Source organism: Esox lucius, chromosome 20, assembly GCF_011004845.1.
Source record: "Esox lucius isolate fEsoLuc1 chromosome 20, fEsoLuc1.pri, whole genome shotgun sequence".
Classification (NCBI taxonomy): Eukaryota; Metazoa; Chordata; class Actinopteri; order Esociformes; family Esocidae; genus Esox; species Esox lucius.
The window spans coordinates 42,494,233-42,522,193 of record NC_047588.1 but is presented as its reverse complement, the minus strand read 5'-3'; the positions used below and the strand labels follow the sequence as shown (position 1 = coordinate 42,522,193).

General features: G+C 41.3%; 2 protein-coding genes across 7 annotated transcripts; both read right to left on the bottom strand.

The window, feature by feature from the left end:
• Positions 1-1,324: 1,324 nt before the first annotated feature.
• Positions 1,325-27,354, bottom strand: LOC117592768 (gastrula zinc finger protein XlCGF57.1-like). 6 transcript variants are annotated; one of them, XM_034288587.1, is made up of 4 exons: positions 9,607-9,884; positions 9,293-9,444; positions 4,305-4,509; positions 1,325-3,089 (listed from the first exon to the last, which is right to left on the bottom strand). In XM_034288587.1, exons 3-4 carry the CDS (start codon positions 4,504-4,506, stop codon positions 1,894-1,896), a joined length of 1,398 nt encoding a protein of 465 aa, XP_034144478.1. In that variant the 5' UTR covers positions 4,507-4,509; positions 9,293-9,444; positions 9,607-9,884; the 3' UTR covers positions 1,325-1,893. The 6 variants fall into 6 exon arrangements, with proteins under 6 accessions (XP_034144478.1, XP_034144482.1, XP_034144477.1 ...); XM_034288591.1 differs by having other exon boundaries at positions 9,689-9,884; XM_034288586.1 differs by lacking the exons at positions 9,293-9,444; positions 9,607-9,884 and adding an exon at positions 27,259-27,354.
• On the bottom strand, positions 19,001-27,360 carry LOC105008742 (zinc finger protein 135-like). The gene is made up of 2 exons (XM_013131452.3): positions 27,259-27,360; positions 19,001-22,315 (listed from the first exon to the last, which is right to left on the bottom strand). The coding sequence occupies exons 1-2, from the start codon at positions 27,347-27,349 to the stop codon at positions 20,979-20,981; spliced, it is 1,428 nt and encodes a 475-aa protein (XP_012986906.2). The 5' UTR covers positions 27,350-27,360; the 3' UTR covers positions 19,001-20,978.
• Between the last annotated feature and the right edge of the window lie 601 nt (positions 27,361-27,961).

Sequence of the window (27,961 nt, the reverse complement as noted above, 5' to 3'; positions counted from 1 at the left end):
AACATTATGACCACTGAAAGGGGAGGTGAATAACACTGATACACCCATCAGCCATAACATTATGACCACTGACAGGTGAAGTGAATAACACTGATAATCTCGTTATCATGGCACCTGCCAGTGGGGGGGATATATTAGGCAGGAAGTGAACATTCTGTCCTCAAAGTAAAAATGGGCAAGCACAAGGATCTGAGTGACTTTGACAAGGGCTAAACGACTTTGTGATGGCTAGACGACTGGGTCAGAGCATCTCCAAAACTGCAACCCTTGTGGGGTGTTCCCGGTCTGCAGTGGTCAGTACCTATCAAAAGTACCTGTACAAATGGTGCAAATATCAGTTAGTTTGAGGTGTATTTTACCTGTGAATCAGACTCTGCTGCATCAGACTCTGACTGCATACCAAATGTACTTGCTTGGTGCAACTACTGTGTTACAATGTGGGAACAGACACCACTTCAAATTACAGCCCCCTTTCCTTGTAACTACACTGTAACTATGTGGGAACAGACCCGATAAGTAAGGGTAGAGTACACAAGATGTGAGAAGAAATATGCTACATGAAGGTGTTGCAGAGTGTTAACTGTTAACGAATTATAATTTACCACATTTATTTTATTTTTTTCAGGCATTATTACGAAATAGTCTCGTTTGAATGTGTATTTTCATCACAAGCTAATAGATCTTAATTGTATCTACATTTGGAAAACAACACAACATTTTAGGAGATTGGCATAAATGTTCGGATATCCACATTTTAAAGTATGTTCTAATGTTAACAATTAGTTGTCCTCAACCACAGTCAAATCTGACAAACTCATTTGTTAAGCGTATGCATTTAATTAATCAGCTTCTCGCTTTGAATGTGCAGGAACAATAATACATGGTATTGGAGAAAATACATGAATGTGGACATCTCTTGTTGGGGAGAAGCAGTTGGGGCTGTAGGACACAGATAAGTGCTTTCTGTGGCTTGATTCATAACACACATTGATACTCAATTCATACATTTACCGATTACCTGTTTGGTACACAAGCTTACACCCAGTGCTCACTCACCTTGCTGCATGACAGAATCTGTGTGTCTTATCTTTCCTGATTATTAGCCTATTACAGTTGTTCAAACAGCACCACACAACGCATTACCTGAAAAAGCCTGTAACTTGCTCAAAATCCTTAGTTAATCTTTCAAAAGTCAATATTTATGTCAAAGAACTTACCAGTGCCATCAGAATCACAAGTCCTTGTGTCAAAATGCTGAGCCATGTTGTTAATATGACAGTGTACTCTAAGTACTTTCTGATGGAAACGGTTTTGATGACAATGATTGAAAATGTACAAGGCACTTTATGGCATGTATCAATATCAACAGTACAAACTTACACATTACTGTGGGTGGGATAACGATGGCAAGAGATGGGACAGGATTCACATTTACACTTTTACTGTTGGTCTGCCTACAAATAACAGTACAATGTCATTGTGATACAGAAAAGAAAGACTATTTTACAGCACAAATTAAAAAAATTTGAAGGATAAACATAGGAAACACCACTTTGATTGTCCAACAAGAAGTTCCAGGAAAACCCAACTGTAACCATGGTGATTAATTATAGGAGGGTAATAATGACGGTGACACAATAGTTAGCTTGTTCCCAAGCCTGAAATGTGCAGCTCAGCCTCCCGCTACACAAATCACATGTCGACGCTACATATCCATATGAAATGAACGGGAGCTGGGTGCATGGTCTTGGTAGGTGTATCATACCGTTAAGGCTCCTCTCCAGTATGTATGCGCTGGGGAGATTTCAGATGAACTAACTGAGAAAAACTCTTCCCACTAACAGCAGTAATACTACTCTCCAGTATGTATGACCTGGTGACTTTTAAGACTGGTTATTTGAGTGAAACTCTTCCCACATTCAGAACAGGAGTATGGCTTCTCTCTGCTGTATGTACGAGCTGGTGACACTTTAGGGTCCTGGATTGAGAGAACCTCTTCCCGCAGTGAGAACAGGAGTAAGGTTTCTCTCCAGTATGTATGCGCTGGTGATTATTTAGGCTATCAAATCTAGAAAAACTCTTCCCACAGTCAGAACAGCAGTATGGCTTCCCTCCAGTATGTATGCGCTGGTGAGCTGTAAGGCCTGATAATAGAGAGAAACTCTGCCCACAGTCAGAACAGGAGTACAGCTTTTCTCCTGTATGTATGAGCTGGTGACATTTTAGGTTTTTTGATTGAGTGAAACTCTTCCCACAGTCAGAACAGGAGTAAGGCTTCTCTCCTGTATGTATGAGCTGGTGACGTTTTAAGGTTCCAGAATGAGAGAAATGTCTCCCACAGTCAGAACATGAGTAAGGCTTCTCTCCTGTATGTATGAGCTGGTGACGTTTTAGGGTTCCAGAATGAGAGAAACTTCTCCCACAGTCAGAACACGAGTAAGGCTTCTCTCCAGTATGTATGCGCTGGTGACGGTTTAGGATACCTAATCTAGAAAAACTATGTCCACAGTTAGAACAGGAATAAGGCTTCTCTCCTGTATGTATGAGCTGGTGATATTTTAGGGTTTTTAATAGAGTGAAACTCTTCCCACAGTCAGAACAGGAGTAAGGCTTCTCTCCAGTATGTTGGCGCAGGTGATTTTTTAGGTTAGCTAATTTAAAGAAACTATTTCCACAATCAGAGCACAAGTAAGGCTTTTCTCCAGTATGTATGCGCTGGTGAACTTTTAGGCTACTTAAACTAGTGAAACACTTCTCACAGTCAGAACAGGAGTAAGGCTTCTCTCCGGTATGTATGCGCTGGTGATCATTTAGTCTACCAGGCTTAGAGAATTTTTTCCCACACACAGAGCAGGAGTAAGGCTTCTCTCCAGTATGTATGCGCTGGTGAGCTGTAAGGCGCCCTAGTTTTGAGAAACTTTTCCCACACTCTGAACATGAGTAGGTATGTATGTTAATGTGTCTTTTTAAATGTGATGTAGTTAAGAAACATTTTCCACAATAGGGACAGAGGTGGGACTTCTTATCTTTGTGATCTTCCTGTTGTTGCTCTCCAGATGTAGGAAAAGCATCAATTTCAGCAATCTCATCTGTGTGATTGATATCAGAAAAGATCATTAGTGCAGTGACACTGTATCAATGCAGTTAGTAGATTACATAAAAAAATTAATGTAACTATTCCACATAGGGCTGCTACTCACTCTATACAACTATTTTGATAATTGATTAATCTGTTGATTACTACTTTTCAGTGTTTTTCTTATCCTTTTACTTTTTTTATCCTTTTTTTAATGAATGCCTTCATTAAAACAACTATAGGCAGTGGCCAGAAAAAAATTACAAATGTGCAAAAATTAAACGGTTATCATAATATCATTTTGAAGACTGCTGGAAAAGCTTTCCAGGGAATCATACCCAACAGCCAGTTGCCAACCGAGAAGCTAGATATGCTTACGTAAAGAACATCAAATGGAAGAAAAAGGGTGCTCTGTATTTTTCTATTACTATTTCGCTTCTTTGATGATGTAGCCTCTAGACAGTATTTTTAGCCTGTTGGCTAAAGTTAATTTATGAACCTGGAATGCAGACCTATGTAGGATTACGGAGGCAACTTTATGGGCAGAACATTAATGTTCTAAATGCATTACTTTCATAGCCACACCGACGCCCTGCTATTGGCCACACCCACGCCCTGCTATTGGCCACGCCCACAGCCAGCTATTGGCAACGCCCACAGCCAGCTATTGGCCACATTGATACAACACAACACAGCAGTGTTAAAGGGGGAGTGAAGATCACTGACTCACCCTACTAGATTGTATCACTAACATCCAGATGGTTCCTTCCAAAAACATAGTATAATAATTTATTTCTTCTTTACACAGAAAGAAGCCTTGAAACAATAGAAACAATGTTGGCCATATTAACTACAGGTGGTGACAGTGATTCTGCTGCCCCACAAACATCATGGACACCCAGAGACAAAGAACTCATTGTTGACAAGAACTTAAATACAACACTGCTGCGCTGGTCATTCATAATGGCATGTCATGAGACCACAATATTAAGACAATTGACTATGATTTTGGGAAATATCGTCATATAAAAAACCATTGGAATATAAAATTATAATGAAATAACATACCATTATGGTGGCCTCATAAAATAATGTATTTACTTTTTATAATTTATGATTACAAAATAAGTATAACACTGTGGAAAATACAAAACAGACAGCATAAAATAACATATATTCCATTCATTAGTAAGAACAACATTAAACCCTTTTAATAAACCATTCATACCTTTTTTAGTTAAATCCCCAATCTCCTCCTCTTCATATTTAATATCATTCAGTCCCAGTGTTTGACTGCAGTCTTCCTGCTTCACTGATGTCATCTCTGAATCCACCAATGAACACTGAGCTTTACTGTCACAATCAGCATCTAGTGGTTCTTGCTTGACCTCAGCCTGGAAGGAGAGCAGCAGGCTGGATTTGTCCTCCATCTCCTAAAATAAAGACCAAACCAGACCCACACATGACCGCAATATAGACAGTAGATACGGCAACAAAAACACTTATTCAAATGTAGAGATGGCACCCCTTTGCAAGTAATTACAATAAATCTGTCCAATCAAAGGAAATGCAACTACAGAACTAAGAATTATAGCAAATCAAGACAGCCTACAGCACCAACAGCTAGCAGTCTAGGATATCTGTTTAGCGACAATCTGAATGGAGTTTGAAACTAGGGATGTGCATGACAAATATGTTCACTATCGATAAATCGATTAGTCAACCACACCCACTCGTGCCAAAAAGAGGTACTAAAAAAATGAATGTAAATTGTAATATGCTATCCAATAAATTCAACGTTGTATTTAGAAATGTAGGTAACATCCATAACGTTTTAGTATAAACAAATAGGGTTAGATATACTTTTACTCAGGAGACATTCATATTCAGAAATGCCATAACAGCAGCAAATAACCTAATGTACAGGCCTGTCAAGTCATTTGTTTTTTATAACAAGTGATTTCAAATTATTGTTACAAGATTGTTACATTAATTACAATTGCAAATGAACTATAAACGTAATCCAAAAACACGCTTTGCCTCCAATGGATTATTGCAGAGATATGTATGAATCGTCTTACATTAGCTAAAGTCTTTGTGTCAATGTTTTCTGGCCATAACAACAAAATACAAAATGTATTAGACCATCTAGCCAGCTATTTTTTTTACATACAGTGGGGAGAACAAGTATTTGATACACTGTCCATTTTGCAGGTTTTCCTACTTACAAAGCATGTAGAGGTCTGTCATTTTTATCATAGGTACACTTCAACTGTGAGAGACGGAATCTAAAACAAAAATCCAGAAAATGACATTGTATGATTTTTAAATAATTAATTTGCATTTTATTGCATGACATAAGTATTTGATCACCTACCAACCAGTAAGAATTTTGGCTCTCACAGACCTATTAGTTTTTCTTTAAGAAGCCCTCCTGTTCTCCACTCTTTAACCTGTATTAACTGCACCTGTTTGAACTGGTTACCTGTATAAATGACACCTGTCCACACACTCAATCAAAAAGACTCCAACCTCTCCACAATGGCCAAGACCAGAGAGCTGTGTAAGGACATCAGGGATACAATTGTAGACCTGCACAAGGCTAGGATGGGCTACAGGACAATAGGCAAGCAGCTTGGTTAGAAGGCAACAACTGTTGGCGCAATTATTAGAAAATGGAAGAAGTTCAAGATGACGGTCAATCTCCCTCTGTCTGGGGCACCATGCAAGATCTCACCTCGTGGGGCATCAATGATCATGAGGAAGGTAAGGGATCTGCCCAGAACTACACGGCAGGACCTGGTCAATGACCTGAAGAGAGCTGGGACCACGGTCTCAAAGAAAACCATTAGTAACACACTACGCCGTCATGGATTAAAATCCTGCAGCGCACGCAAGGTCCCCCTGCTCAAGCCAGTGCATGTCCAGGCCTGTCTGAAGTTTGCCAATGACCATCTGGATGATCCAGAGGAGTAATGGGAGAAGGTAATGTGGTCTGATGAGACAAAAATAGAGCTTTTTGGTCTAAACTCCACTCGCCGTGTTTGGAGGAAGAATAAGGATGAGTACAACCCCAAGAATACCATCCCAACCGTGAAGCATGGAGGTGGAAACATCATTCTTTGGGGATACTTTTCTGGAAAGGGGACAGGACGACTGCACCGTATTGAGGGGAGGATGGATGGGGCCATGTATCGCGAGATCTTGGCCAACAACCTCCTTCCCTCAGTAAGAGCATTGAAGATGGGTCGTGGCTGGGACTTCCAGCATGACAACGACCCGAAACACACAGCCAGGGCAACTAAGGAGTGGCTCCGTAAGAAGCATCTCAAGGTCCTGGAGTGGCCTAGCCAGTCTCCAGACCTGATCCCAATTGAAAATCTATGGAGGGAGCTGAAAGTCCATATTACCCAGCGACAGCCCCGAAACCTGAAGGATCTGGAGGAAGGTCTGTATGGAGGAGTGGGCCAAAATCCCTGCTGCAGTGTGGGCAAACCTTGTCAAGAACTACAGGAAACGTATGATCTCTGTAATTGCAAACAAAGGTTTCTGTACCAAATATGAAGTTCTGCTTTTCTGATGTATCAAATACTTATGTCATGCAATAAAATGCAAATTAATTACTGAAAAATCATACAATGTCATTTTCTGGATTTTTGTTTTAAATTCCGTCATAGTTGAAGAGTACCTATGATAAAAATTACAGACTTCTACATGCTTTGTAAGTGGGAAAACCTGCAAAATCATTAGCGTATCAAATACGTGTCCTCCCTACTGTACATTCCCTTAAAACTATACTTTCCAAACTAAACTACACATGAGACAGTGGATATAAAGTCTAAACACCCCTGATAAAATGCCATGTTTTTGTGATGTAAAACAATGAGACAAAGAAATCATGTCAGAACTTTTTCCACCTTTAATGTGACCTATAATGTGAACAATTCAATTGAAAAACAAACTGAAATCTTTGAGGGGGAAAAATAAAAAACTCACAATAACCAGGTTGCGTAAGTGTGCACACTCCTAAACTAATACTTTGTTGAAGCATCTGTTGATTTTATTACAGCACTCAGTCTTTTTGGGTAGGAGTCTACAGGTGCTGGTCATAAAATAAGAATATCATCAAAAAGTTGATTTATTTCAGTAATTCCATTCAAAAAGTGAAACTTGTATAATGTATACATTCATTACACACAGACTGATATATTCCGAATGTTTATTTATTTTAATTGTGATGATTATAACTGACAACTAATGAAAATCCCAAATTCAGTTTCTCAGAAAATGTGAATATTACTTAAGACCAATATAAAAAATTTTTTTTTGAAATGTTGGCCAACTGAAAAGTATGAACATGAAAGGTATGAGCATGTACAGCACTCAATACTTAGTTGGGGCTCCTTTTGCCTGAATTACTGCAGCAATGCGGCGTGGCATGGAGTTGATCAGTCTGTGGCACTGCTCAGGTGTTATGAGACCCCAGTTTGCTCTGATAGTGGCCATCAGCTCTTCTGCATTGTTGGGTCTGGCGTATCGCATCTTCCTCTTCACAATACCCCATAGATTTTCTATAGGGTTAAGGTCAGGCGAGTTTGCTGGCCAATTAAGAACAGGGATACCATGGTCCTTAAACCAGGTACTGGTAGCTTTGGCACTGTGTGCAGGTGCCAAGTCCTTTTGCAAAATTAAATCTGCATCTCCATAAAGTTGGTCAGCAGCAGGAAGCATGAAGTGCTCTAAAACTTCCTGGTAGATGGCAGCGTTGACCTTGGACCTCAGAAAACACAGTGGACCAACACCAGCAGACGACATGGCACCCCAAACCATCACTGACTGTGGAAACTTTACACTGGACTTCAAGCAACATGGATTCTGTGCCCCTCCTCTCTTCCTCCAGACTCTGAGACCTTGATTTCCAGAGGAAATGCCAAATGTACTTTCATCAGAGAACATAACTCAGCAGCAGTCCAGTCCTTTTTGTCTTTAGCCCAGGCGAGACGCTTCTGACGCTGTGTCTTGTTCAAGAGTGGCTTGACACAAGGAATGCGACAGCTGAAACCCATGTCTTGCATATGTCTGTGTGTGGTGGTTCTTTAAGCACTGACTCCAGCTGCAGTCCACTGTTTGTGAATCTCCCCCACATTTTTGAATGGGTTTTGTTTCACAATCCTCTCCAGGGTGTGGTTATCCCTATTGCTTGTACACTTTTTTCTACTACATATTTTCCTTCCCTTCGCCTCTCTATTAATGTGCTTGGACACAGAGCTCTGTGAACAGCCAGCCTCTTTAGCTATGACCTTTTGTGTCTTGCCCTCCTTGTGCAAGGTGTCAATGGTCGTCTTTTGGACAGCTGTCAAGTTAGCAGTCTTCCCCATGATTGTGTTGCCTACAGAACTAGACTGAGAGACCATTTAAAGGCCTTTGCAAGTGTTTTGGGTTAATTAGCTGATTAGGGTTGGCACCAGGTGTCTTCAATATTGGACCTTTTCACAATATTCAAATTTTCTGAGATACTGAATGTGGGTTTTTCATTAGTTGTCAGTTATAATCATCACAATTAAAAGAAATAAACACTTGAAATATATCAGTCTGTGTGGAATGAATGTATATATTATACAAGTTTCACTTTTTGAGTGGAATTACTGAAATAAATCAACTTTTTGATGATATTCTAATTTTATGACCAGCACCTGTATTAGCATGACACATCTTGACGTGGCAATATTTGCCCACTCTTCTTTGCAGAAGTGCTCTTAATCTGTCAGATTATGAGGACATCTCCTGTACACAGCCCTCTTCACATCATCCCACAGATTATTGTATGGTTTTTATTTTTCATTTTCCCCCCTCGAAGATTTCAGTTTGTTTTTCAATTGGATTGTTCACATTATATGTCACATTAAAAGTGGTAAAAGTTCTGACATGATTTATATTTGTCTCATTATTTTACATCACAAAAACCTGGCATTTTAACAGGGTTGTGTAGACTTGTTATATCCACTATATACAGACTAACAGAGTTACGTTAGTCTGCATTAAATCAAACAAACCTACTGATCCGTTCAAGGAACAAAACATCCTTGATAGGAAGCTTAACAGGAATAAATAATATTAAATTGTTTTATAAACAAAAACAGTCGATAGCTGCCTTGATGTACACAATTAAATTAAAGCTTTTTTTCTACGAAGATCAGTGAAATAGGCTTAACTGACCTCTCAACGAGCAAACAAGTCGCAGCAATGAGAATGGAGAAAGTGCGAGTTCACGCGAGGGGAGAGGGATATCGGCTGGAGGGATGTTTTCGGCACAACACCGGGAAGTACAGGTATGTTTTCACTAGCCGTGATAATTTCATGTACTTGGTCTATAAGAAATAACCAGTCATTACTACCGCCAAGCGAGTCAATCGGTAGTACATTTATTTTTTTGTAACTTTTGAAAATTAGATTAAATTGTCGATAAAAGCCAATCCTTGTCGAGATGAAACGTACAAAACACACATATACATGTTTGTATTTTCAATTACCTAGCTTATATAACCTCCTCTGTTTAATTCTATGAATACAGTCGGCTGTTTAACCAACTCTCCTCTCCCATTCCCTACAAACCTCAACATGAACAAGGACAGCGGACCTCCCGTTCCTTGGTACGATATGAATCCAACTAAGTAACACCTAAAACATCTATTTTTAACCTAGCAACGTAAGAGCTTTGTTTCATTATCGGAATCTGTTCGTGGTAATTCCTGTTTTACGAAATGCAGTGTCTGAAAACGATACATACAACACGCCCGAACAAGCTGGATTAGTCTTCTGTTATCTGCGTCTTGTGAGCAACATTAAAGAAACACTTCCGGGTCACGAAAATCTGGAATTTTTCAAAATAAAAGAGACCAACGAATTACTTAAAAACTGAGATAAATTGAGTTTATTAATTGTTTGAGAACATGTACCTCTCAAAACATTGACAACAATTCAAATATGATCATATTTAAGAGTAATTTCGATAAAAAGTGGGTGTTAGTGGGTGTTAAAACACGTTCCAAGGGTAAAATTCAGACAATGCCAATGACAGAATATGGAATATATATTGCCTCATAACTAATAAACTATTGAATATTCCACAGAGAAAGCAGTGTAGGAAATGTCCAGGAGAATGTGTAGAGTAAGACAAACCTGTCTAATCAGGGGGAACAGTGTGCTACATCTAGCAACACAATATTTCCACACCCTCTTTTTCCACAATGCAACTCAATGGATATGAAATACATATTGGCCTATAAAAAAAAACTATTCTACACGCCGCGGTGAATGTATTGTAGGAAATGTTCAGGAGACTCTATAGAATGATTATCTGCAAAGAAATCAAGGGGCACTCTGTATTTGCAATTGTTGCTGGTGTTTTACTCCACCCACCCCATTGGCCACAATGCAACTCAATGGATATGAAATACATATTGGCCTATAAAAAAAAAACTATTCTACACGCCGCGGTGAAAGTATTGTAGGAAATGTCAAGGAAGGTGGATAGAGTAATTATCTGCAAAGAAATCAAGGGGCACTCTGTATTTGCAATTGTTGCTGGTGTTTTACTCCGCCCACCCCATTGGCCACAATGCAACTCAATGGATATGAAATACATATTGGCCTATAAAAAAAAAACTATTCTACACGCCGCGGTAAATGTATTGTAGGAAATGTTCAGGAGACTCTATAGAATGATTATCTGCAAAGAAATCAAGGGGCACTCTGTATTTGCAATTGTTGCTGGTGTTTTACTCCGCCCACCCCATTGGCCACAATGCAACTCAATGGATATGAAATACATATTGGCCTATAAAAAAAAAACTATTCTACACGCCGCGGTGAAAGTATTGTAGGAAATGTCAAGGAAGGTGGATAGAGTAATTATCTGCAAAGAAATCAAGGGGCACTCTGTATTTGCAATTGTTGCTGGTGTTTTACTCCGCCCACCCCATTGGCCACAATGCAACTCAATGGATATGAAATACATATTGGCCTATAAAAAAAAAACTATTCTACACGCCGCGGTGAATGTATTGTAGGAAATGTTCAGGAGACTCTATAGAATGATTATCTGCAAAGAAATCAAGGGGCACTCTGTATTTGCAATTGTTGCTGGTGTTTTACTCCGCCCACCCCATTGGCCACAATGCAACTCAATGGATATGAAATACATATTGGCCTATAAAAAAAAAACTATTCTACACGCCGCGGTGAATGTATTGTAGGAAATGTCAAGGAAGGTGGATAGAGTAATTATCTGCAAAGAAATCAAGGGGCACTCTGTATTTGCAATTGTTGCTGGTGTTTTACTCCGCCCACCCCATTGGCCACAATGCAACTCAATGGATATGAAATACATATTGGCCTATAAAAAAAAAACTATTCTACACGCCGCGGTGAATGTATTGTAGGAAATGTCAAGGAAGGTGGATAGAGTAATTATCTGCAAAGAAATCAAGGGGCACTCTGTATTTGCAATTGTTGCTGGTGTTTTACTCCGCCCACCCCATTGGCCACAATGCAACTCAATGGATATGAAATACATATTGGCCTATAAAAAAAAAACTATTCTACACGCCGCGGTGAATGTATTGTAGGAAATGTTCAGGAGACTCTATAGAATGATTATATGCAAAGAAATCAAGGGGCACTCTGTATTTGCAATTGTTGCTGGTGTTTTACTGCGCTCATTCCATTGGCCACATTCCAAATTGCTGAATAGCCTTTAGATCCATTATTCCTTTTGTTAATGGAGGTGATTATCACCACTTGGTGATTACATAACAATTCAGCCAATGATCTAATGTTGTTGTCAACGACATATATTAACTGGTCATTAGCCTGTTGTACCACCTTTAGAGATGTAGGGGAGTCCAAAAGACCATTTACAGTTTTATACCTTTTAGATTAGCAAAATATTTTTTACAACAGAGTCAAATCATAACCAATATCCAACTATTACGTACTAGAATAAGTCAACTTATTAGAAGGATATATGTTATTGCAACTACCTTCCAGCCTTAGCTTAATTTGTAAAGATAATATGTATTTATCCTTATATTGAAAGATGCATGTTTTAAATGAGACGTATGAAGGCTTGTATAGTACAGTGAGGAAAAAAAATATTTCATCCCCTGCTGATTTTGTACAAAAGACACCTGTCCACAGAAGCAATCATCATCATCATCATCTTCCGCTTATCCGGGGCCGGGTCGCGGGGGCAGCAGTCTAAGCAGGGATGCCCAGACTTCCCTCTCCCCAGACACTTCCTCCAGCTCTTCTGGGGGGACACCGAGGCGTTCCCAGGCCAGCCGGGAGACATAGTCCCTTCAGCGTATCCTAGGTCTTCCCCGGGGTCTCCTCCCGGTGGGACGGGACCGGAACACCTTCCCGGGAAGGCGTTCAGGAGGCATCCGGAACAGATGCCCAAGCCACCTCAGCTGACCCCTCTCGATGTGGAGGAGCAGCGGCTCTACTCTGAGCTCCTCCCTCATCTCTAAGGGATCGCCCAGCCACCTTGCGGAGAAAGCTCATTTCGGCCGCCTGTATCCAGGATCTTGTCCTTTCGGTCATGACCCAAAGCTCATGACCATAGGTGAGAGTAGGAACGTAGATTGACCGGTAAATCGAGAGCTTCGCCTTGCGGCTCAGCTCTTTCTTCACCACGACAGACCGATACATCGACCGCATTACTGCAGAAGCTGCACCGATCCATCTGTCAATCTCCCGTTCCATCCTTCCCTCACTCGTGAACAGGCCCCCTAGATACTTAAACTCCTCCACTTGAGGCAGGCACTCTCCACCAACCTGAAGTGGGCAAGCCACCCTTTTCCAACTGAGGACCATGGCCTCGGATTTGGAGGTACTGATTTTCATCCCCACCGCTTCACACTCGGCTGCAAACCGTCCCAGTGCATGCTGAAGGTCCTGGCTTGAAGGGGCCAACACAACAACATCATCCGCAAATAGCAGAGACGAAATAGTGTGGTCCCCAAACCTGACACCCTCTGGCCCCTGGCTGCGCCTAGAAATTCTGTCCATAAAAATTACGAACAGAACCGGTGACAAAGGGCAGCCCTGCCGGAGTCCAACATGCACAGGGAACAAGTCTGACTTACTGCCGGCAATGCGGACCAAGCTCCTGCTTCGGTCATACAGGGACCTGACCGCCCTTAGCAAAGGACCCAGGACCCCATATTCCCGAAGCACCCTCCACAGGATGCCGTGAGGGACACAGTCGAATGCCTTCTCCAAATCCACAAACCACATGTGGAATGGTTGGGCAAACTCCCATGAACCCTCCATCACCCTGTAGAGGGTATAGAGCTGGTCCAGTGTTCCGCGGCCCGGACAAAAACACTGTTCCTCCTGAATCCGAGGTTCTACTATCGGCCGTATTCTCCTCTCCAGAACCCTGGCATAGACTTTCCCGGGCAGGCTGAGAAGTGTGATCCCCCTATAGTTGGAACACACCCTTCCGGTCCCCCTTCTTAAAAAGAGGGACCACCACCCCGGTTTGCCATCCCAGAGGCACTGTCCCTGACTGCCACGCGATGTTGCACAGGTGTGTCAGCCAAGACAGCCCCACAACATCCAGAGACTTGAGGTACTCAGGGCGGATCTCATCCACCCCCGGTGCCTTGCCACCGAGGAGTTTCTTAACCACCTCTGTGACTTCAGCCCGGGTGATGGACGAGTCCACCTCTGAGCCCTCATCCTCTGCTTCCTCAATGGAAGACGTGACGGCGGGATTGAGGAGATCCTCGAAGTACTCCTTCCACCGCCCGACGACATCCCCAGTTGAGGTCAACAGCTGCCCACCTCTACTGGAATCAATCAATCAGATTCCAAACTCTCCACCATGGCCAAGACTAAAGAGCTGTCCAAGGATGTCAGGGACAAGATTGTAGACCTACACAAGGCTGGAATGGGCTACAAGACCATCACCAAGCAGCTTGTTGTGGAAGGTGACAACAGTTGGTGCGATTATTCGCAAATGGAAGAAACACAAAAGAACTGTCATTCTCCCTCGGTCTAGGGCTCCATGCAAGATCTCACCTCGTGGAGTTGCAATGATCAGGAGAACAGTGAGGAATCAGCCCAGAACTACACGGGAGGATCTTGTCAATGATCTCAAGGCAGCTGGGACCATAGTCACCAAGAAAACAATTGGTAACACACTACGCCGTGTAGAACTGAAATCCTGCAGCGACCCCATGGTTCCCCTGCTCAAGAAAGCATATGTACAGGCCTGTCTGAAGTGTGCCATTGAACATCTGAATGATTCAGAGGAGAACTGGGTGAAAGTGTTGTGGTCAGATGAGACCAAAATCGAGCTCTTTGGCATCAACTCAACTTGCCGTGTTTGGAGGAGGAGGAAGGTTGCCTATGACCCCAAAACACCATCCCCACCATCAAACATGGAGGTGGAAACCTTATGTTTTGGGGGTGTTTTTCTGCTAAGGGAAAAGGATAACTTCACCGCATCAAAGGGACGATGGATGGGGCCATGTACCATCAAATCATGGGTGAAAACCTCCTTCTCTCAGCCAGGGCATTGAAAATGGGTCTTGGCTGGGTATTCCAGCCAGACAATTACCCAAAACACATGGCCAAGGCAACAAAGGAGTGGCTCAAGAAAAAGCACATTAAGGTCCTGGAGTGACCTAGTCAGTCTCCAGACCTTAATCCCATAGAAAATCTGTGAAAGGAGCTGAAGGTTTGAGTTGCCAAATGTCAGCCTCGAAACCTTAATGACTTGGAGAAGATCTGCAAAGAGGAGTTTGAACCCCAGCACAACGTGGTCTAGATGTATCGATTACCTGTATTTCCTTAAACAAAGTGTCCTTGATCAGGGTAGCCATAATTGGCATCTCAAAATCATTGCTCAAATGAATCTTTTTAGCCACTGCTCATAGGGCCTGGAAGGCCCTGGACGTCTCCAATCTGTAAGTCACATCCAGATATGTATTTCATATCCATTGAGTTGCATTGTGGCCAATGGGGTGGGCGGAGTAAAACACCAGCAACAATTGCAAATACAGAGTGCCCCTTGATTTCTTTGCATATAATCATTCTATAGAGTCTCCTGAACATTTCCTACAAAACATTCACCGCGGCGTGTAGAATAGTTTTTTTTTTATAGGCCAATATGTATTTCATATCCATTGAGTTGCATTGTGGCCAATGGGGTGGGCGGAGTAAAACACCAGCAACAATTGCAAATACAGAGTGCCCCTTGATTTCTTTGCAGATAATTACTCTATCCACCTTACTTGACATTTCCTACAATACTTTCACCGCGGAGTGTAGAATAGTTTTTTTTTTATAGGCCAATATGTATTTCATATCCATTGAGTTGCATTGTGGCCAATGGGGTGGGCGGAGTAAAACACCAGCAACAATTGCAAATACAGAGTGCCCCTTGATTTCTTTGCAGATAATCATTCTATAGAGTCTCCTGAACATTTCCTACAATATATTCACCGCGGCGTGTAGAATAGTTTTTTTTTTATAGGCCAATATGTATTTCATATCCATTGAGTTGCATTGTGGCCAATGGAATGGGTGGAGTAAAACACCAGCAACAATTGCAAATACAGAGTGCCCCTTGATTTCTTTGCAGATAATTACCCTATCCACCTTCCTTGACATTTCTTACAATACATTCACCGCGGCGTGTAGAATAGTTTTTTTTTTATAGGCCAATATGTATTTCATATCCATTGAGTTGCATTGTGGCCAATGGGGTGGGCGGAGTAAAACACCAGCAACAATTGCAAATACAGAGTGCCCCTTGATTTCTTTGCATATAATCATTCTATAGAGTCTCCTGAACATTTCCTACAATACATTCACCGCGGCGTGTAGAATAGTTTTTTTTTTATAGGCCAATATGTATTTCATATCCATTGAGTTGCTTTGTGGCCAATGGAATGGGTGGACTAAAACACCAGCAACAATTGCAAATACAGAGTGCCCCTTGATTTCTTTGCAGATAATTACTCTATCCACCTTCCTTGACATTTCCTACAATACATTCACCGCGGCGTGTAGAATAGTTTTTTTTTTATAGGCCAATATGTATTTCATATCCATTGAGTTGCATTGTGGCCAATGGGGTGGGCGGAGTAAAACATCAGCAACAATTGCAAATACAGAGTGCCCCTTGATTTCTTTGCATATAGTTACTCTATCCACCTTCCTTGACATTTCCTACAATACATTCACTGCGGCGTATAGAACAGTTTTTTTTTTATAGGCCAATATATATTTCATATCCATTGAGTTACATTGTGGCCAATAGGTTCTAGGATGGGTGGAGTAAAATGCCAGCAACAATTGCAAATACATAGTGCCCCTTGATTTCTTTGCATATAATTATTCTATAGAGTCTCCTGAACATTTCCTAGAGTAAATTTTTACAATATACACTAAGCAAAGTGTCAAAATAGATACATTTAATATTATTAAAATAGCGTTTTACCGCGGACTTCTATTTTGAAGGCAAAATCCAAAAACCGGAAGTCTTATTGTTGCTACGGAATCTCTAATGTTGCCTGCATGACGCTAATTCTTCTGTTCCTTCTCTTCTGTGGAATTTGTTGGCTGATCGCAACCAAGTGAAAGGTGCATATACTGCCACCTACTGCACCGGAGTGTGAGGACAGTCACGGCTTACCTCCATCAAATCTTCTCAAACCTGTCCCCCTGAGAGCTTGAGACACAGCCCTTGCCACCACCACACGCAAGGCTGCTGGTCCTGATGGCGTCCCCGGGCGTGTGGTCAGAGCATGTGCTGGGCAGCTGGCCGTGGTCTTTACAGACATTTCCAAACTGTCCCAGACGGTTGTCCCAACGTGCTTCAAGCCTGCAACCATTGTGCCAGTGTCGAAGCAGTCGTCTGTGTCGAGCCTGAATGACTGCTGACCTGTCACACTCACCCCCACAATCATGAAGTGCTTAAAAAGACTAGTTCTGGCCCACCTTAAGTCCTGCCTCCCCCAACACTGGATCCCTACCAGTTTGCTTACGGGGTCAAACAGGTCTACAGAGGTCGCCATCTACACAGCTTTAAACTGTGCCCTGACCCACATGGACAAAACCAACACCTATGTGAGAATGCTATTCATAGACTTGAGCTCAGCATTCAACATGGTCATCCCATCTAGGCTGGTCAACAAACTACATGACCTGGGGATCAGCCTGATCCTGAACACTGGTGTTCCACAAGGCTGCGTGCTGAGCCCTCCTGTACTCTTCACCCATGACTGCATTCCTGTACAAAGCACTAACACCATCATCAAGTTTGCAGACAACACCATGGTGGTAGAGTAGGCCTGATCAGTAACAATGATGAGTCAGCCTACAGGGAGGTCAAGTGCCTGGCGGTGCGCTGACAACAACCTGGCCCTCAACGCAAAGAAAACCAAGGAGCTCATTGTGGATTACAGGAAATCTAAAGGCTGCAGTCAGTTCTCTTCAGGCACAGAGATGGAGTGTGTCCAACTTCAAATTCCTGGGTGTCCACATCTCTGAGGACCTCTTCTGGATCCTCAACACCTCAGCCCTGGTCAAAAAGGCACAGCAGCACCTGTACTTTTTGAGGAGGCTGAAGGCCCACCTGTCCTCCAAGATCCTTGTGAACTTTTACTGCTGCACAATCGAGAGCATTCTGACTAACTACGCTACAGCATGGTTTGGCGGATGCTCCGTAGCGGATCAGAAGGCAACGGGTGGTGAAAACCGCCCAGCACATCACAGGTGCCCAGCTCCCAGCAATCATAGACCTCCAGCACATCACAGGTACCCAGCTCCCAGCAATCATAGACCTCCAGCACATCACAGGTACCCAGCTCCCAGCCATCATAGACCTCCAGCACATCACAGGTACCCAGCTCCCAGCCATCATAGACCTCCAGTACATCACAGGTACCCAGCTCCCAGCAATCATAGACCTCCAGCACATCACAGGTACCCAGCTCCCAGCCATCATAGACCTCCAGCACATCACAGGTGCCCAGCTCCCAGCAATCATAGACCTCCAGCACATCACAGGTACCCAGCTCCCAGCCATCATAGACCTCCAGTATATCACAGGTACCCAGCTCCCAGCAATCGTACACCTCCAGCACATCACAGGTACCCAGCTCCCAGCAATCGTACACCTCCAGCGCAAGCAGTGTCTGCGCGGGGCATGCGGCATCAGCAGGGCCGCTTCACATCCATGCCACAAACTGTTTTCCCTCCTACCATCAGGCAGGCAGTACAGGTCTCTCCATTCCCACAACAGCATGCGGAGGAACAGCTTCTTTCCATCTACTGTAACCCTGCTGAATTCTGTGACCCATCACTAACCATACCCACCCTTGGTACTAACGGACTCTGTCACTGCCTTACAAAGTCTGATAAGGACATTTTCAGTTATCTACAGGTACGTGTTATTGCTGCTATTCCTGTATTTCATTTGCACATGCCGACTTGCATCTTAAACTTGCCTTCATTGCACATTTAGAACTGCCACTGTACTTACATTTTCAGCTGTTACACACACGTCTACCTCGGGAACCTCATTACTGCGATCCCTGCATTTCAGTTGCACATGCTACCCTACTTCTTTAATCTGCCTCGTTCGCAAATTCAGAATGCCATTGAGAATTACCACTTTACACTGATCCCACTTGTACATACATTATACTTAAGCCTTGTAAAAGTTCTGCCCCCCTCCATTGTACATTTATAATTGTCATATAAATGTCATTTGTATTAATTGTATTAATCTGTACATTTCACTTGTACATACATACTGTATACTTGATACTCTTAAATATTCCACCCTCCTCTATTTGCATTTCTGGTTAGACACAAACTGCATTTCGTTGTACTGTACTTGTTCAATGAAGTTGAATCTAATTATGTGCTTGTTTGTTGGTATGTATTTTGAAATGTGGCATTATAAAAAAGGTTTTCACAATAATTTGCCACAAATAATGTATTTAATAAATACAATTGTAAAAGCACTTTGTGACAACTGCTGCTGTAAAAAAGGGTTTAATAAAATACATTTGATTTTACTGTTTTTTATTTATATAATGTTGGCTCCTTTCATCCACTACAGAAGCACCATCATATTCAAATGTTTTATCTATTTCGTGTCAGGATACACAAGTACATAAATGTCAAAACATTGGTATCAGTATCAACATGAGACTGGGGCATAACTGTGGTATAAGATTAGCCATCAGTATCGGCCAATAATTATTAACCAACACAGTAATTTCTCTAATTCACACGTTACAAGCACTTCAATCTAATGACAAGAAAACAGATCTTATCTGAACTACATCATTGATCTGTCCCATCCCGTTTAAGGTGAATTTGGTCTCACAAAAATGTACAATGTGAACAACAATAAAGACTATCAATAAAAGCATCACAGTCATTCTTAGTAAGGATTTACTTAACACAAGAACAAAAAAAAAAGTAACACTGATAAATCCCTAATGTAATTTCTAAAGAAAATCCATACAGATCAATTACATCTCTCTTCCACATAACAATGACCATCCTCCCCTCTTCCCTTAGGCAAACTGCAATAGCTAAATAGAAAACTAGTTGTCTAGGTCAGTTCGTATGTCAGACTATAGATAAGTTGTCTGGCCGCAAATGTGTTTCTTTCACTAGCTAGCCAAGATTGAAGCCAGTAATCTTGTGCTTTACTGACGACGTCGTCACTTGACCGTGATATTGTCCTGCATCTGCCCATCACGTTAGTTGTGCCTACCTCGAATGATTGCTTTCTCAATCTCTCCCAAAATGGTTGCGGTGTTTTGTTATGCAAACTTGGATGTTCGTTCTTGTTTCTACCGCGATCTGTCATAAGAAACAACCTCAACTGCTTGCTGAAGTTAGTTTCTAAGGCTATTAGAGAAACTGTGTAGTGGCAAATGGGTGCTGCGCTCGCAGTGGGAGAGTAGTAGAAAGAGTGAGAGGTCGATGTTTCAGTGTCTACAAAATGGGAGAAAACAAATATTTTCCAAAGTTACGTGGATGTGGTTTCAAATTAAAGATTGTGCTCTCTAAAACAAAGTTAACTTCATTTGTATTTGTTCTTAGTCTTTGTGCTATATCTGTTTGTTTGAAATGTATGGAAAAAATATATTTTAAGAATCCTCTAATCTACAGCAGCATTCTATAATTATATTGGGGTCTAAAGGGTTAACGAGATGGGTCAAAGCATGGTCACAATTTTGTTTGCATCCATCAAACACGTTTCTAATGCCTGCATGCACCCAGTAGCATGACAGAACAGTTAACAAAGTTATAATTTTTTTTACTTGACTGAAAGTGACAATTATATAGTTAATCACAATTATTTCGGAGCCAATTAATTGTACAGCAACATTTGGAATTGTTACAGCTCTACCTTCAGTCAAATATCCCAGACTACACACCTCTTTCTTCAATGTGTCAGCATTTTATAACACAAGTGGAGTGGACCTACAGGATTTTAAGTTTAGACAATCAAAAAGTATTTCCTACATTCAGAAGAATGGTTATTCACCACTTTGTATGCTGATGAATTTTGAGGGAAACTCGAATGATTCTTGTTCCACAGTGAGAACATGAGTAAGGCTTCTCCTGTATGTACGCATTGGTGAATTCTAAAGTGGTCTAATAAATTGGTCTAATTCTACAGACAGAACAAGAACATGGCATCTCTCCTGTGTGCAATCTTTGATGTAGGATTTGGTGATGAAATTAAACTCTTCCCACAATCATAAAAGGTGTAATCTTTTTATACTGTATTTATGCGCTGGTGAAGCTTAAGAGGATTTGATTGAGAGAAACATTTCCCACAGTCAGAGTAGGACTAAGGTTGCTCGCCAGTGTGTATGCGCTGGTGAAATTGAAGGTTACTTATCTGAGAGAAAGTCTTCCCACAATCAGAACAGAGGTATGGCTTCTCTCCAGTATGTGTGCGTTGGTGACATTTTAGACCAAATAATCTAGAGAAGCACTTTCCACATTTAGAACAGGAGTAAGGCTTCTCTCCAGTATGTATGAGCTGGTGAGTTTTTAAGTTACTTGATCCAGAGAAACTCTTCCCACAGTCAGAACAAAAGTAAGGCTTCTCTCCAGTATGTGTGCGTTGATGATGATTTAGGCCAACTAATCTAGAGAAGCTCTTTCCACATTTAGAACATGAGTGAGGCTTCTCTCCAGTATGTATGCGCTGGTGATCTTTAAGGAGGATTGATTGAGAGAAACTCTTTCCACAGTCAGAACAGGTGAAAGGCTTCTCTCCAGTATGTGTGCGTTGGTGAACTTTAAGATTATTTATAAAAGAGAAAATCTTTCCACAGTCAGAACAGGAGTAAGGTTTGTGTCCTGTATGTATGCGCTGGTGACATTTAAGGTAAGATGATTGAGAGAAACTCTTTCCACAGTCAGAACAGGAGTAAGGCTTCTCTCCAGTATGTGTGCGTTGGTGAGAATTAAGGCTGCTTGATTGAGAGAAACTTTTCCCACAGTCAGAACAGAAGTAAGGTTTCTCTCCAGTATGTATCCGTTGGTGTTCATTCAGGTTACCTAATCTAAAGAAGCTCTTCCCACAATCAGAACAGGAGTAAGGCCTCTCTCCAGTATGTATGCGCTGGTGAATTTTAAGGTTACCTACACTCCAGAAACTCTTTCCACACTCAGAACAGGAGTAAGATATCCTTTGTGTATGTCTGCGCTGGTGAAATTTAAGGTTACCTTTAGTAGAGAAACTCTTCCCACAGTCAGAACAGGAGTAAGGCCTCTCTCCTGTATGTATGCGCTGGTGAGCTTTAAAGTTACTTGATTCAGAGAAACTCTTCCCACAGACAGAACAGGAGTAAGGCTTCTCTCCTGTATGTGTGCGCAGGTGAGCTGTAAGGGTGCTTAAACTATTGAAACCCTTCTCACAGCCAGAACAGGAGTAACGCTTCTCTTCCGTATGTATGCGCAGGTGATTATTTAAGCAATCTGATCTAGAGAAACTCTTCCCACAATAAGAACAGGAGTAAGTCTTCTCTCCAGTATGTATGTTAATGTGTCTTTTTAAACGTGATATCAATTGGAAACGTTTTCCACAGTGGGGGCAGGAATGAAACTTCTTATCTTTGGGATCTTCCTGTTGTTTCTCTCCAGGTGTAGGAAAAGTATCAACTTCAGCAGTTTCATCTGTGTGATTGACATCAGAAAGGTTCATTAGAGCAGTTAAACTGTATCAATGCAGTTAGATTACATGAAATATTAATGTAACTATTCCAAGACTCTTAAGAGTGATAAACATGTGAAATATCAGTTTTCCATTTTTGCCAGGCATAACGTTACATAGTCAAAATGTGAAAAATGCAGTGCCCTCTAAACATGTTCTCACCCAGGGTAATATGCAGTGAAAAAAGCAATTGTTGTTAATCAGCTTGATCATACAGTCAAAATGTCAGATTAATCTACAACCCCTTTTCCAGAAAAGTTGGGACGGTGTGTAAAATGTCAAGAAAACCAAAATGCAGTAATCCGCAAATAACTTAAACCCTATATTCAATAGAAAATAGTACAACATAAAAGACAACATAAATGTTGAAACTGACAAATGTAATCGTTTCTTGAAAAATATATGCCCACTTTGAATTTGATACCAGCAACATGTTTCAAAAAAGCTGGGAAAATACCTGGTAGAACATCTCACAACTAGGGCTGTAACAATTATTACACAATTGCCTGATCACGATTATTTGAGCCTGATTGCAAATATTTTATAGACAGCGATCTTTTTGCACAATATTTTGATTCATAAATCATCAGTTAGAATGTCTTGGACATGGGAGCAGAAGAGCGTTTGACAGCTCTGCGGAGAGTTATAAGAACCGATCATTTACTGAAACTAATTTTATTAATTTCAGCATGTTTAAACCTAATTTAAAATTGTACGCGACGGGGCCATGTCTCATTAATGCTGATTGAGGTAAGGCGCATTATCCTGCTGAAAGAGGCTGACAGAATATGGGCGTGAGGACTAACGTCCTGTCCACACATCCTGATGGTTGTCCATGTGACGGTCATAGGCTCTGTGAATAGGCTCATGGACCATAGGTTGGAACATACCATACATGGGTATTTTGTAGGATAAATCTTTGTTATTGGAGGATATTGGACTGTGTAATGGTTGGTTATGACAACTGACAACCTCCTAAGTGTCCTGGCATTAAAAGACATAACCTTGTAATTATTGGAGAACGTGAACAAGAACTATGGAAGATCAACTTCGTGGACTCATGCTAAATAAAGATTCTCCCCTGACTACCGGAGGCATTCATTTTGTTCATGGATCAAAAGGGACTGAATCTAACAAGGGCAATGACATCAAAGAAAACTGTTGCCATGAAAGGGTGCACATGGTCTGCAACAATGCTTAGGTAGATGGTACGTGTCAAAGTAACATCCACATGAATGGCAGGACCCAAGGTTTCCCAGAAGGACATTGCCCAAAGCATCACACTGCCTCTGCCAGCTTGCCTCCTTCCCATAGTGCATCCTGGTGCCATGTGTTCTCCAGTTAAGCGACACACGCACCCGGCCATCCCCGTGATGTAAAAGAAAAACGTGACCAGGCCACCTTCTGGACAATTAGGAGACTATACCTGTACAAGATAGCCTAGTGCAAAGTCAATTAGGAGAGTAGTCCTATACAGGATAGCCTAGTGCAAAGTCAATTAGGAGAGTAGTCCTGTACAGGATAGCCTAGTGCAAAGTCAATTAGGAGAGTAGTCCTGTACAGGATAGCCTAGTGCAAAGTCAATTAGGCGAGTAGTCCTGTACAGGATAGCCTAGTGCAAAGTCAATTTGCGAATTATCATAAGACATGTTCTTCTACCGTACTCAACTTCAAAACTATGATCTAAGCAAATATCTGTGCTTTGAATTATATTTATTAAGGCTATTAGTGTTCCTTTGTAATTATAGCAGTGATGAAGACGCAACTGGAAACATGGCGTTTTAAAATTAAACCTGTTTTGTTCGGAGCTGTAACGTTATGAACATTGTAAACATTGAATGCAACAATTCAGAAAACTATTTTCAAGAAATAATTGCATTTTCAGCATTCTAGCTCCCCATGTGTTTGGAAGTGCAATCACAATTACTGAATGCCGACAATCTACCTAGCGACATCTGTATGAACCAGTAATTTAATTTGCAACATCATTTTTTAATAGACAAACGCATTTAAGTCACTGATCTGTTGCATCAACTATTAACGACTTCTGGCACAGCCAGAAGAGGACTGGTCACCCCTCTGAGCCTGGGTCCTCTCTAGGTTTCTTCCTAAAATTCGGGCTTCTTAGGGGTTTTTTCCTAGACACTGAAATTCAACACTACTGTTGTTTGCTCCTTGGGGTTTAAGGCCGGGTGTCTCTGTAAAGCACTTTGTGACAACTGCTGTTGTAAAAAGGGCTTTATAAATACATTTGATTGATTGACAAAAGAAAACAAGCGTGCATAAAACATTTTTACTAATATTATAAGTCTAATTCTGTAATTTCCTACCACAGATGTACATTCAAATGTATGGATAGAAATATGTTATCCCATTGCATATTAAACGTTGAAACACGTGTTGCTACGTAAGGAAGGCCGTTTCAAATAACTAGGCTGTAATATTTGCAGCAGAGCCAGAGGTGAAACGTCACGACACCCAGCGAAATGTTAGTGTCATTGCTTTGTGGTTGTTTTCTGGGAACAGCAATTAACACTGATTTGGGAACAGCAGTTAACATTGATTTAGTGGTAGTGCCAAAGCCCAACACAAATGCACCACTCTGGGCGCATTTTGGTTTTAAGCCAAATTCAGAAGTGAGCCCAATAACTTGGAGGCAAATTGCTGGATTTGTTCCAGAAAGGCGGCACACAAAAGCAAAAACACCACAAATCTGAAGAATCCTCTCTGGATCCACCATGTGTATTTTCACAATATTGTTAGTTTTACACTATAATAACGGCATAACATTTACACTATGGACAAAACTGTTCATCGCAATTATTTGTGCGACAATTTATAGTCAACCTAAATGTCATAATCATGCCCTACTCACAGCTAATTAGGTTGATTGGCAACAGGTCAGTAACATGATTGGGTATAAAAAGAGCTTTCCAGCAAGGATGAGTCTTTCAGAAGTAAAGATGTGGAGGGGTTCACCACTCTGAAAGACTGCGCAGGCAAATAATGCAACAACTTAAGAATAACCTCTCTCAACATAAAATTGCAAAGAGTTTGAGGATCTCAGCATCGACACCTATGCTACATAATATAATTTAAAAGATTCAGAGAATCCAGAGAAATCTCTGGATGCAAGGGACATGGCCGAGAACCAGTATTGGATGGCCGTGATCTTCAGACGGCACCGCTTTAAAAACAGACCCGATTCTGTAGTGAACATCACTGCATGGGCTCAGGAACACTTCTGAAAACCCTTGTCTGTTAACACAGTACGTCACTGCGTTCACAAATGCTAGTTAAAACTCTACCGTGCAAAGAAGAAACCAGATAAAAACAAGATCCAGAACTGTCAATGCCTTCTCTGGGCCGAGCTCATTTACGACAGACTGAGGTGAAGTGGAAAACTGTCCTGTGGTCTGACAAATCAAAATTTTATAATCTTTTTGGGATTAATGTCTGTCCTCCGGGCTAAAGAGCCATCTGGCTTCTTATCAGCGCACAGTTCATAAGCCAGCATTCTTATTGGTATGGGGCGCATTAGGGCAAATGGCCTTGGTGACTCACACAATGAAGGCACCATTAATACTGAACAATCACTTCCTTGGATACGTCATGGACATTGGATACGTCAAAGGCATTCTATACAACGGCAATCCGGCGCGATAAAAACACCTATGGCTTTAGTTACTGCTTTTGCCAGGTCTGAATTAGAACGGAGAGGTTGCTTAGCCTAAATGCCACGACGAGCAGGGTTTGGGGTGCGTTTTGTCCTTGTACCAGTGATATTCACACGTGGATGATGCGGTCTCAAATGAGTAATCATTTTTGGCGTACTTTCTGCGACATAACCGACTTCAGCACAACAATGTTGGCACGCTGCCACTAATCCACTTGTCTTTGCCCATTGCCACTGTAATTAACTGGAATGGTGTAATTTTTCCAAACGAGAGACTGCAAGGATACAGGAGGGTTCTCACTTTGGTTTGTCATTTGCCAATTTACAAGGCTGCATTACAAGTGCTAGGGTACTTAAGTTTCTAAGTTTAGGCTCTCCAGGTGAAAACTCTGACTTTTTAATTTAAGTTCAGGACACAAAAAAGTTGGGTGGTTAAATAGATTATATTCATTCAGATCACGACACTTACCAAATTGAATGTCCTGTACCAAATGCTAACGCACCGCTACAGGCCACCCCGACGCACCGCTACAGGCCACCCCGACGCACCGCTACAGGCCACCCCGACGCACCGCTACAGGCCACCACGACGCACCGCTACAGGCCACCCCAACGCACCGCTACAGGCCACCCCGACGCACCGCTACAGGCCACCCCGACGCACCGCTACAGGCTTCTGATACAACCCTACACCGCAGTGTTAGAGGGGGAGTGAATATCACTGACATCACTAACATCCAGATGGTTCCTTCCAATAATATAGTATAATAAAGTATTTCTCCTCTGGACTGAAATAAGCCTTAAAACAATAACATATAGTGTTGGCCATATTAACTACAGGTGGTGACAGTGATTCTGCTGCCCCACAAACATCATGGACACCCAGAGACAAAGAACAATATTAAGACAATAGACCATGGTTTTAGGAAATATCTTATATAAAAAGCCATTGGTATATAAAATGTTATGAAATATCCTACCATTATAGTGGCCATATGAAAAATATATATAATGTATATATGTAATGTGAAACCTATTCTTAATATAATTAATTTAATTTCTACGCTTGGTTTTTAATTTAACAGTCATTTCATTCACTTTTTTGTCATTTATAATTACAAAATAAAAATAACAACATGGAGAATCCAAAACGGATAGCATAAAATAACATTTATTTTAGAATGAATGACAAATTGACTAAATTAAATCCTCTTAATAAACCATTCTTACCTTGGTTAGATATATCCACAATCTTCTCTTCACATGTAATATCATTCAGTCCCAGTGTTTGACTGCAGTCATCCTGCTTCACTGATGTCATCTCTGAATCCACCAATGTACACTGAGCTCCGATGTCACAATCAGAATCCAGTGACTCTTGTTTGATCTCAGTGTGGAAGGAGAGTAGCAGGCTGGGTTTGTCCTCCCTCCCTAAAATAAAGACCAAACCAGACCCATACATGACTGATGAACATGTTGGATTGGAATAAAATACATAAATAATGGAGAAGCAATAAAAAAAAAATCACATTGTCCTAACAGACCTGGGTCAGATACATAAAGTGTACATCATTTAACTTGGCCGCAGTATCGAGTACAAAGACAACAAAAACAAAATGTATTTACTGTAGGGATGTCACACTGAGTAACCCCATTGCAAGGTATTAGAAATCGGTCCAATCAAAGGAAATAAATGTACAGAACTAATAATTATAGTAATTGAAGACAGGCTACAGCATCAATAACCATATATGTTTAGCAACAATCTGAATGGAGTTGGAAAAGTACAAAACACACCTTTAAATGTTTTGTATTTTCAATTATTTACCTTATACAACTTCTCTGTTCAATTCTGTGAAGACAATGAAATTAATACATATTATAAATAACAAGCAGGAAGTTTTTTTTACCAACGTGAGTCGACTATCCTGTA

Excerpts from the sequence above, each read along its gene's own strand:
- LOC105008742 (XM_013131452.3), bottom strand. The coding sequence starts at position 27,349 with ATGACATCAGTGAAGCAGGATGACTGCAGTCAAACACTGGGACTGAAT. Across the intron at positions 22,316-27,258 it reads TGTGGATATATCTAACCAAG|ATGAAACTGCTGAAGTTGAT; the intron begins GTAAGAATGGTT and ends TCAATCACACAG.
- LOC117592768 (XM_034288586.1), bottom strand. The coding sequence starts at position 27,303 with ATGATATTACATGTGAAGAGAAGATTGTGGATATATCTAACCAAG. Across the intron at positions 4,510-27,258 it reads TGTGGATATATCTAACCAAG|GAGATGGAGGACAAATCCAG; the intron begins GTAAGAATGGTT and ends TCTTTATTTTAG. Across the intron at positions 3,090-4,304 it reads TGGGGATTTAACTAAAAAAG|ATGAGATTGCTGAAATTGAT; the intron begins GTATGAATGGTT and ends TCAATCACACAG.